General features: G+C 43.6%; 1 protein-coding gene across 4 annotated transcripts in view; it reads right to left on the reverse strand.

The window, feature by feature from the left end:
• LRRC7 (leucine rich repeat containing 7) overlaps nucleotides 1-12,001 on the reverse strand; it is a 161,036-nt gene that overhangs the window by 131,299 nt on the left and 17,736 nt on the right. For 3 of the 4 annotated variants that reach the window (XM_040407911.1, XM_040407909.1, XM_040407912.1), the window contains exon 2: nucleotides 3,047-3,249. In XM_040407911.1, the coding sequence (XP_040263845.1) occupies nucleotides 3,047-3,235 (189 nt within the window). In that variant the 5' untranslated portion in view covers nucleotides 3,236-3,249. The remainder of the gene's footprint in view (nucleotides 1-3,046; nucleotides 3,250-12,001) is intronic. The other variant, XM_040407910.1, reaches the window with a different exon arrangement.

Raw genomic sequence — 12,001 nt, forward strand, 5'->3', positions numbered from 1 at the left:
TAGCCTGAGAAATAAAAATCCTGGCCCCCTGTATCACAGAGGTCTCTAGAAGCAATGCATCTTGGGAAGAATATGATGCCTCACAGAGTCACCATACTACGGCTCAGAGAACGTGTATAGGTACCTGATAAGGATCCTTGGAGACGTTGTGTGTCGCAGTACACGGCTCGTGCACATTTCCTTCATTACATGCTACTGGTAACCTTTTAATGGAATTCAGCATCTACTAACTTCCTGTTCGCTTGGGGTGAGCTTCTGCATATTCCCAGCAGCCGATCAGAAGAGCTAGAGCTGCAGTAATACTATGTTCACAAGGGGCTGATACGCTGCAGGTGGAAAATCTACAGCGTATTACAGTAGAAGCAAAGTGGAAGAGATTTTACTAAACGGACCAAAAAACTCTGCCTGGATTCTATACGATTTTAAATCCATGTTGTGGATTTTTTCTGTAGATCTGAGGCAGATCCTCAACAAAATACAAGGCAAATCTGATTTTGCTTCTGATTTGTCACTGATTGTTTTATTTCTGCAACTGTTCTCAATCCGTCTTCAATCGTTTTCAATTTGTGCTTTGGTTCATATTCTTTTTTTTTGGCTGTGTTGGTTGCAAAAAAAAAGAACAAAAACAAAACTAAAAACAAAAAAAGTTAATTGTTGGTTCAGGTCCCAAGTATAAATTTCCAAAAACTGCATCAAAATCAGCCTAAAAAACATCTTAAACTGAAATCTTAAACTGAAGCACGTTAAATTGAGCATAAAAAAACAAACCTGGGCCCATTAAAAGCAAAATAAAATAAAAATTGATTGTTAGCTTTGTCTTGATGACTACCTTAGAAATCCTGCGCAAATCACTCAATATTGTCACGAAATATAGTTTTTTACAATATGATCACATTTTTGAAAATGACATTTTTGCTACATCCTTGTTAAGGCCAGACAGAAAAAGAAAAAAAAAAGAAATCTTCAAAGCTTAAAACTCAACTCGGAAGAAGAGGAACCTTCATAAAAATTCAAACATCAAGAAGCAAAACAATCAGGATGAAAGATAAGCATCACCAGTTGTGGCGTAAACGCTGATTTGTATGCGGTGTCATGAAATGTTTGTATTAAAAAAATTACAAAATCTCGCCACGGTCTTGTATTTATTCGTGTTGAGATATTAGAAGATTTCTTCATCTTTATAAGCCGGCTTCAGCCTTGATGACTGGTGGAGACGAAGAAGACCTGTTGGCGAGCCGGTTATTTCGGTGGGGTACGGTTTTCTTCCCGGCCAGGGGATGACTGTGCAGTGTGTGAGATGTATTTAACTAAGCAGAGATAAAGTCACCTTGGTAGTTGGTGTCGCGTCTTGTAGTGATTTTATTTTATCCTTTGAGCTGTGACTTGAATTCAGAACAGTCTGCGGCTTACAGGTTTAATGGCCCGAAGGTAACAAGGACGCCAACACTTTTAATTTCATGGGGGATGGGGGGGATTAACTAACTGGTCATTGGGGAGGATTCAGGAGGTCTCTAGAGTGGCCAAAGTTGCTGACAACTCTGTTGATGATTGAGTCAAGTCAGGAGAATGAAGAGGTCGTGCAGGAGGTTGTAGATGATGTGTCTCTGGAACAGATGGTTCCTTGAAGACTTTTTTAAAAGTAGGTTTACCATAAGGATCTAGACTAGGCTTTTGTGAACCCTGTATTTAAATACCCTGGCCAATGAAAAATTGCTTGTTGACGCCCATGTGGAACCTGCCGCCTGGGGCATATGCCTCACCTGTCTCCTCCTGGCTATCATTCAGTAGTCTCAATAACAAAAGCTTATAGCCAAGACCTAGTGCTGCCAATGACACAATTAATCCAAACTGTAGTGCCCAAAGCAGACTATGGTATGTACAGAGGATGCCACCACATAAAAGTGGAATAGTGCAATAGTGGTCACAGAATAACATCCTCTCATAATTTTCTACATCATTGTGCCTACCGTACAGTGTCACCCATGTAGTTCTACCTTTCACCAAGCAATCATGACAGCACAGTGCCCCCAATGCCGTTTCTTGGCAATCCAAAAAGTATCATAGACCTGCACTGCTCTCTGCTTCACTAACGGGAAGCCTCCCCAATGTATCCGCCTCTTCCTGTGCCAATATGTACTATTAGACATTAACATGGGAGAATTTGGCTAGAGGCGAGGTCACATATGTTCCTAGAATTTGGGGTTGATTAGCTGAACCCTGTACTCTCTGTTCTCAAGTCCGTGTGGCCACCTGTGGTCACATGGCGGATTTTTGATGAGGAGTTCAGCTCATTTTGCACAACGAAATCTATGTCAAAAAAGACTTAACGTAAGCCTGACATCGTTTCTAATGGTAAGCGGATTTGAAATTTGCACCATGTAAAAAAAGAAAGAGCATAACCATTTGTGTGGTTTTTAATAGGAAACCACATTAAGTGGCCACACGTGGATTAGTCCAAATTCGGTGGGATAAAACCACAGGCAGATTCCACAGAAATGCAAATTAGAAATTGTGGCAGGGTCAGTCAGCCTTGGATTTCTGTCCATGGTTCCACAACAAAAATACATAGTTTTTTTTCCGAATTCACAGGGCCCCATAGCAAAATGAGGAATAGTCCCCCCATGTTGTTGACAGTATGGAAACTTGACTAGAAAGTAAAAGATGGATAGTGATGTTATATATCATATCTAATGAACAGGAGAGACCATATAGTACAGCTAGAGAGGAAAAAGCCACCAGGGTCCCCTTACCCTAAAGGGAAGTACATTCTTAAAGTTCACTTCAAAATTACTTAAAACTTTTTTTTAAAGTTGAACATTTTAACCTGAAGTCTTCTGTTCACAAACGGTTCACATTTACAAAAATTTAAGTAAACTATCTCAACCTATATCTGAAACTTTGGTTGACTGAAATCCTCACTTGTCGCATTTCAAGTCTACCATTTCTTCAAGCCCATGTTCATCGACGCTCCACTTTGTTGGTCAAAATGTTGACCACCTTTCTACAGATCTACAGACATGTCTCACAGCAAGGATGGAATTGTTACCTTGGGCAATTCTTCAATTTGATTGGCATCCAGATAAAGTTCCTCCAATGTTCTTTCCAAGCTGAACACCTCCTTTGGCACCTGCTGTAGGCTGCAGTGGGAATAATCCAGAACCGATATTATCTCTTCTTCTCCTCGAAAACATCTGCACGGGACAAGCCGCCCGATGATCTTCCTCTTGGTCGTCATCTCCAGGCACTGCACTGAGAAATTAAAAAAGACAACAGTTTTTACCATGCGGATGACATTTTGCTTTTTCTGCATTCATGGTTCATATTGGTCATTAAGGTTACTCTCACACTTGTGTTTTTGCCTGATCCGGTGTAACGTTGGATTTCCCTACCCTCGTCACTTCTGGTCTCGCCGGACATGACGTGAGGAGGTGTGCCGGAGGTGTGCTGCGCTGCGCAGGCGCACAACAACGGGGTAGGGAAATTTCACAGCAGAGTGCGCATGCGCCGGGAGCCTCACCAGCGGTTAGGGTAGGGAAAAGGCACTGGCCTCTAACCACTGGCGAGGCTCCCGGCGCATGCGCACTCTGCTGTGAAATTTCCCTACCCAGTCGTTGTGCGCCTGCGCGGCGTGGCACACCTCCTCACGTCATGTCCGATGCGACCAGATGTGACGAGGGTAGGGAAATCTCACGAAGTAGGGAAATATAACGTTACACCGGCAGGGATCAGCAAAAATGCGTTCTTTACTGATATTACAACAATCTGCATGCGTTATGAACGGATCCGGTTGTACTATCTTTAACATAGCCAAGTCAATGGGGGACAGATGCATTTTCTATTGTGTCAGATTGTGTCTGAGAAAACGGATTCGTCCCCGCTGACTTGCATTGTGGGTCATGCCGGATCTGTTTTGCTCTGCATCCCAGGACGGAAAGAAAACTGCAGCTTGCTGCGGTTTGCTCTCCAGTATGAGAACGCAACCAAACGGAACAGAATACATTTTGGATAGGGATGAGTGGTCCGCCGGGTTCAGGACCCGAACTCGAACCCCATTGAAGTCAATGGGAACCCGAACTTTGGTGCACTAAAATGGCTGTAAAATAGTCATAGTAAGGGGTAGAGGGCTGCAAAAGGAAGCAAAATGTGGGGAAGAGCAGGACCGTTGCCCTGGAAACAAATGTGGATAGGGAAATGACTTAAAATAACATAGAATATAAAAAAAGACCCTATGACGAATCTCAATACCGGAAAAGAGAAACGCTAGTGTGAAAGTAGCCTAAGACATTGTCATTGAATGGGTCTTCAAGTAGGTGACATCTAGAGTATACCGGATATGCCATATGTGTTGGTAGAGGCTGACTCTCCATTTAGTCTCAGTCTGAATGCCTTGATTGGTGGAGGTAACACTGGGGACAATCGTTCTCCAATCGATGGAGGTCCCATACATGAGAAGCCCAACTACCTACATTTATGGCAGATTTGAAACTCCATGTTGTGGTTCTGCCAAGGTTTCTGTTACTGAATAGAGCAGACGTTGATAGAACCCACATGGATGGCATATATGTCAATCGGGAGGCATCCACCAGATGATGAATCTGGCACATACACGTAGATATGACTTCCATAACACAGATGTGACTAGAGCCCCGCAGAGAAGTAAAATAACTATATGCCATTCAGGGTCCCTTTATAGGTGAAACTCAAAAAATTGGAATATCGAGCAAAAGTCCTTTCATTTCAGTAATGCAAATTAAAATGAATTGCATTAATGCAGCTTAAAATTAGAATTTTATGAAAATGTTCAATGTTCTAGGCTCAAAGTGTCACCCTCTAGTCCGCTAACTAATCCATACCCCCTGAGCAAAGGGGACCTCAAAATGGTCACTTTGGGGTTTCATAAGCTGTAAGCCATAGTCATCCAAATTATAACAAATAAAGGCTTGAAATATCTCTCTTTGCATGTGATGAGTCTCATATGTTAGTTTCACCTTTTAAGTTGCATTACTGAAATCAATGAACTTTGCGCGATATTAAAATTTTTTCGAGTTTCACCTGTATACTCCCAAGTATTTGGATTTATTAGAGGGAGGGGGGGGGGTAGGATGCTCTTTAATTGCTCAGACTTCATTAGCAATCACTTTTCTTGCAGAAAATCTCTAGAAACCTGAGTTGGATACCTCGCAACCCTCACCTGGCCTTCTAGACGATGACTAATTACAACGCATCATCTCTAAAGAGGTCGGAGAGCTGTTATTAGTCCCAAATTATGCTGCATCTAATGAAACCAACAATACAGGATTGAGGTCAGGCGGGGACATTACTCTACGTACTTTATCAGCCTTAACTTTTCTTCCAGAGGTTAAAAATGGCTGCCGCAGATCCAACCAGGGTTGTCCAATCTTCCCATACAGCAACATACCATCCCTCCCCACATTACTACTCAGCTCGACAGATTGCCCATTCAGAACCGTAAGAAAACTGGGTTTTGACCTTCGTGGAATCGGTTGTGGTCGGCATATTGCATGTCAACCAGGTTTATAAGAAACAACTGAATAGGATTCAGCTAAAAGATGGGAGCCTCTCGACTCTTCCCCGACAGATAATGGCAGGAGATAAGCTTCTGCCAGAGGTGTCTGTCAGCAGCTCTCTCCTCTCAGCCAAACCATGCATGTATGTGTATGGGTGAGTCAGTAGGAGCTAAAGGTGTGTGGGACCTGAGGAAGCTGAGATACAGATGCTGTTTGTAGAGTTCTTAAAAACTCAAGAGCTACTTTAGTTGTGCCTGTCTGTTAGTTATCTCTTCCTAGATCTCTCTCAACCAACATGCATGGTCAGTTCGTCCGAGCATAAATGTGCTGAATAAGAAGAAGGGAGAGAGCCAGTGCCAGACACCGCTGGCAGTGATTTATATCTCTGAGAACAAAAGGATCCTGAAATCCAACTGTGCAATTCTTTTCTTTTTTTTCAGAGGTATACTGATGTGGTCCGGCAAGACGGAGGACAAAAAGATGCAAGAGCTCTATAGACACGTTTAGCTTCTCCACCCATATGCTGTCCCACTACATGCCAATAACTCAATTTTTTAAGCTTTGCAGTGCATTAGCCACAAAGAGTAAGGCACAAAACATCTGTCTCCTGCCCCAGAACCTACAATGGCATAAAAGGCCTATCCAGCTGCACAGGTCCACCCCTGAGGGGAAGAGGGGAGGGGATTCAGAAGCAGGGGAGGCATGTGATTGGCTCAGAGTAAAAAAGTACAGTTCTGACATCACACTACGAAGAACCCACCCACTGGGCAATCATGGAGAGAGGGAATGTGCAAAATCCACAGGTTACGCATTGCATTTCTTAGCACCACACATGCGCCGATGCAGCAGGAGCGGAACGGGTTAATGGCTGAACAGCCCAGCTTTATTCAGTGCACAATGCTCCCGAGGTAAATATAGATGGTGCACCTGCGTCCATTGATATCATCCCAGTGATTTTGAGTCAATTATGCAATTATTCTGTGACATATCGCCAGAGACATCACCGCACGCGACGGTGGTGGGTGCAAGGCTTTCAGAGAAAAAAAATCCAGGGCCATTTTCATTAGGCAAAGTGTCTATGATTAGCCCCACATCATTTCATAGGGAGCATTTGTAATGGGAGCATTTGTAATCCTCTCGTAACCTTGACTACATGCTGGCGACAATGAGCAAAAAGTAGCTCTTAAGATGCTGCCATAATGGCTTCAGGTGGGATGAATGCTATGAATTTATAGTGCTGCACATTCAGCATCTGCCTCTGCTGTATAGAAAGCGATGCAGATTCATCCTCCGGGCCGTGAAGCACTGGGTGCAGGTATTCTGGATCTCTCCATTACCGGCGTCAGGCTTTTGTATGTGAATGTTGAGATGAGCCAAGAAATTTGATTCGTTACGAATTAAGTCATCACAAATCTCGTCACGTGTACTCAGACCACTCTGCCTTAGGGCACGGCTACACGGAGCGGCCATGCTGCAGTGAAAAACCGCAGCGCCAATTAGCCCGCAGCTGCCTTTAATTTAATAATAAAGACCTCACAGTATAGTCCTTCTTCATTGTTAATGGGCACGCAGCACCTTTAATGCACCTTTAACCTGTTCCGGACACATGATGTCCCGGTACTTAAGGACACATGATGTCCCGGTACTTAAGGACACATGATGTACCGGTACGTCATGTCTAGTTCCGATCACCGTCGCCTGGCGGGCGGTGATCGGAACAAGGTGACTGCTCAAATCATTGAGCAGGCACCCAGGGACAATGCGTGGGGGAATCCTGTGACCCCCCCGTGTCGGCAATCGCCGCAAACTGCAGGTTAATTCAGATCTGCGGTTTGTGGCTTTTACAGGTTGCGGTGGCGGCGGGCAACGGTGCCATCGGGTCCCCATGCGGCTGTAGGGGGGACCCGATGGCATGGAAGGCAGCGTGACGAGCCTGTGAGATCCAGCCCCCTGGATTTCACAGGCCGGAAGCTGTATGAGTAATACACACAGTATTACTCATACAGCTAATGCATTCCAATACAGAAGTATTTGGAATGCATTGTAAAGGGGATTAGACCCCCAAAAGTTGAAGTCCCAAAGTGGGACAAAAAAATAAAGTGAAAAAAAAGTTGAAAAAATAAAGTTTTCCCTCCAAAAAATGTATAGTTTCAAGTAAAAATAAACAAAAACGTCATTTTAAGTAAAGTAAAGTAAAAAATAAATTGGTAAAAATTTGGGAAAAAGTAGACATATTAGGTATCACCGCGTCCGTATCGACCGGCTCTATAAACATATTACATGACCTAACCCCTCAGATGAACACCGTAAAAAATAAAAACTGTGCTAAATAAACTATTTTTTTGTCACCTTACATCACAAAAAGTACAACAGCAAGCAATCAAAAAAGCGTATGCCCACCAAAATAGTACCAATCTAACCGTCACCTCATCTCGCAAAAAATCAGCCCCTACCTAAGGGCTCTTTCACACCTGCGTTCTTTTCTTCCGGCATAGAGTTCCGTCGTCGGGGCTCTATGCCGGAAGAATCCTGATCAGGATTATCCTAATGCATTCTGAATGGAGAGAAATCCGTTCAGGATGCATCAGGATGTCTTCAGTTCCGGAACGGAACGTTTTTTGGCCGGAGAAAATACCGCAGCATGCTGCGCTTTTTGCTCCGGCCAAAAATCCTGAAGACTTGCTCCAAGGCCGGATCCGGAATTAATGCCCATTGAAAGGCATTGATCCGGATGCGGCCTTAAGCTAAACGTCGTTTCGGCGCATTGCCGGAGCCGACATTTAGCTTTTTCTGAATGGTTACCATGGCTGCCGGGACGCTAAAGTCCTGGCAGCCATGGTAAAGTGTAGTGGGGAGCGGGGGAGCAGTATACTTACCGTCCGTGCGGCTCCCAGGGCGCTCCAGAGTGACGTCAGGGCGCCCCAAGCGCATGGATCACGTGATCGCATTGGACACGTCATCCATGCGCATGGGGCGCTCTGACGTCATTCTGGAGCGCCCCGGGAGCCGCACGGACTGTAAGTATACCGCTCCCCCGCTCCCCGCTCCTACTATGGCAACCAGGACTTTAATAGCGTCCTGGGTGCCATAGTAACACTGAACGCATTTTGAAGACTGATCCGTCTTCAAATGCTTTCAGTACACTTGTGTTTTTCCGGATCCGGAGTGTAATTCCGGCAAGTGGAGTACACGCCGGATCCGGACAACGCAAGTGTGAAAGAGGCCTTAGACAATCGCCTAAAAAATAAAAAAACTATGGCTCAGAATATGGAGACACTAAAACATCATTTTTGTTTGTTTAAAAAAAGCTGTTATTGTGTAAAACTTAAGTAAATTTTAAAAGTATACATATTAGGTATCGCCGCGTCCGTAATAACCTGCTCTATAAAAATATCACATGACCTAACCCCTCAGGTGAATACCGTAAAAATAAAAATAAAAAAGGTGTAAAAAAAAGCCTTTTTTTGTCACCTTACATCACAAAAAGTCATACGCACCCCAAAATAGTGCCAATCAAACCGTCATCTCATCCCGCAAAAATCGTACCCTTCCAAAGATAATCGCCCAAAACTGAAAAAACTATGGCTCTCAGACTATGGAGACACTAAAACATGATTTTTTTTGTTTCAAAAATGAAATCACTGTGTAAAACTTACATAAATAAAAAAATTGTATACATATTAGGTATCGCCACGTCAGTGACAACTTGTTCTATAAAAATATCACATGATCTAACCTGTCAGATGAATGTTGTAAATAACAAAAAATAAAAACTGTGCCAAAACAGCTATTTCTTGTTACCTTGCCTCACAAAAAGTGTAATATAGAGCAACCAAAAATCATATGTACCCTAAACTAGTACCAACAAAACTGCCACCTTATCCCGTAGTTTCTAAAATGGAGTCACTTTTTTTGAGTTTCTACTCTAGGGGTGCATCAGGGGGGCTTTAAATGGGAGATGGTGTCAAAAAACCAGTCCAGCAAAATCTGCCTTCCAAAAACCGTATGGCATTCCTTTCCTTCTGCACCCTGCTGTGTGCCTGTACAGCAGTTTACGACCACATATGAGGTGTTTCTGTAAACTACAGAATCAGAGCCATAAATATAGAGTTTTGCTTGGCTGTTAACCCTTGCTTTGTAACTGGAAAAAAATTATTAAAATGGAAAATCTGCCAAAAAAGTGAAATTTAGAAATTGTATCTCTATTTTCTATTAATTCTTGTGGAACACCTAAAGGGTTAACAAAGTTTGTAAAATCAGTTTTGAATACCTTGAGAGTGTAGTTTCTAGAATGAGGTCATTTTTGGGTGGTTTCTATTATGTAAGCCTCACAAAGTGACTTCAGACCTGAACTGGTCCTTAAAAAGTTGTTTTTTGAAAATTTCTGAGAAATTTAAAGATTTGCTTCTAAACTTCTAAGCCTTGTAACGTCCCCCAAAAATAAAATGTCATTCCCAAAATGATCCTAACATGAATTAGACATATGGGGAATGTAAAGTAATAACTATTTTTGTAGGTATTACTATGTATTATAGAAGTAGAGAAATTGAAACTTGGAAATTTGCTAATTTTTCCAAATTTTGGGCAAAATTTTGTATTTTTTATAAATAAAAATGCATTTTTTTTAAACTTCATTTTACCACTGTCATGAAGTACAATATGTGACGAAAAAACTATCTCAGAATGGCCTGGATAATTCAAAGCATTTTAAAGTTATCACCACATAAAGTGACACTGGTCAGATTTGCAAAAAATGGCCTGGTCCTTAAGGTGAAAATGAGCCTGGTCCCTAAGGGGTTAAACAGGGGCTTTTTCTGGTATGGGGTTTGGCTGGTTAGGTGGGGCACAATATGCTGGCATACCCACTTCTCCAACCTCAGCGCTCTCCTGCCCTACAGGTAGGAGTCCTTCTTCTGCCATCTGCTCTTCCTCCTTTTCCACATCATCTAATATCAATGTCATCAGGAACATCCAGCTCCTCCTGTCTCTGCATCTTGCTAACTTTTCTAGGACATGGAGACCAAGAAGGATGATTTGGAAGAAGCAGAGCCAGCAAAAGATGAGGATGGTCATCATTAAGACCTGGCCCCCCTAATGGGTGCAGGCTTGATGGTATTGGTAGTGCTGGCACTGGAGTAATAAAGGTTTCCATCTTATCGGTATTGAATTACAGATCTTAGTTTACACCTGATGTAGGAATAAGTAAATGTAGGAATAAATAAAACTGATGCAGAATAAGTCCCCCTGCAATCTCACTGCAGTCTCTCTGTACCCACCCAGCACTCTCCCTGCAGTCTCCCTGCACTCTCCCTGCACTCCCCCTGCACTCTACTGCAGTCTCCCTGCACTCTCCCTGCAGTCTCTCTGCACTCCCCCTGCACTCTACTGCAGTCTCCCTGCACTCTCCCTGCACTCTCCCTGCAATCTCCCTGCACTCTCCCTGCACTCTCCCTCCACTCCCCCTGCACTCTCCCTGCACTCTCCCTGCATTCCCCCTGCAATCTCCCTGCACTTTCCCTCTCCAATATTCTTCTATTAATCGCTTTCAGCAACTCTGTCCCTACCGCATGAGCTCTTCCCTCATCTCTCCCTATGCTCAGCTCACAGGAAAATGGCCGATACCGCGCGGGATGAGGGTTTTGTTGAGCTGTGACACAGGGGACGGCTATCTACGGATTGGCTGCCTGCACGGCATAATGGGTGATCTTGTGCTCTCAGGCTGTCTCCTCTGAGGAAGCTGACGTGAAACACGTGTTGGATTGTCCTGTGGAGGTGCTATTTTTGGTCTGTATATTTTTTTACGTTCTGCATATTATTTCAGCTTCTGTTTTAGTTTGAACACTTTTAATATCACCATATTGTATGCACCTTCTAGTGGTTTTGGATCATGATACTATGTATATGTGTTTTAATTAATTGATTGTTCAATAAAATATTATATACATTCTTTATGGATTTGCTGGAGCAGAGTGATTTTTTGTTGCTCTATTGGAGTTTACAACTCCCAGCATGTCTAAAGAGTGAAGATGCTGGAGCATTCTGGCTCTGGAGTCTTCTCCCCAGGTCCGAAGAGGCAGCAGTTGCAGTGTTGGGAGAGGGGAGACACTACCTATTACTACATAGGAGCAGTGTGCCTGGAGGGGACACCCCTGGCAGTGCCCAGAACTGCCACCTACTGCAATAAGAGGGGGAAGGGGCTGTGTGCCTATACCGTAGGATATGTTACAGCCTCACATCAGAGGTTTACGTCAGGAGTCCACACGATATATACCGCCAAAGCACATGTGTCCAGTATGTGAATGGGGCATGTGTGACATGTGTCCAGTATGTGAATGGGGCATGTGCGGCATGTGTCCAGTATGTGAATGGGGCATGTGTCCAGTATGTGAATGGAGCATGTATGACATGTGTCCAGTATGTGAATGGGGCATGTGTGGCATGTGTCCAGTATGTGAATGGGGCATGTGCGGCAT

Source organism: Bufo bufo, chromosome 9 (genome assembly GCF_905171765.1).
Source record: "Bufo bufo chromosome 9, aBufBuf1.1, whole genome shotgun sequence".
Classification (NCBI taxonomy): domain Eukaryota; kingdom Metazoa; phylum Chordata; class Amphibia; order Anura; family Bufonidae; genus Bufo; species Bufo bufo.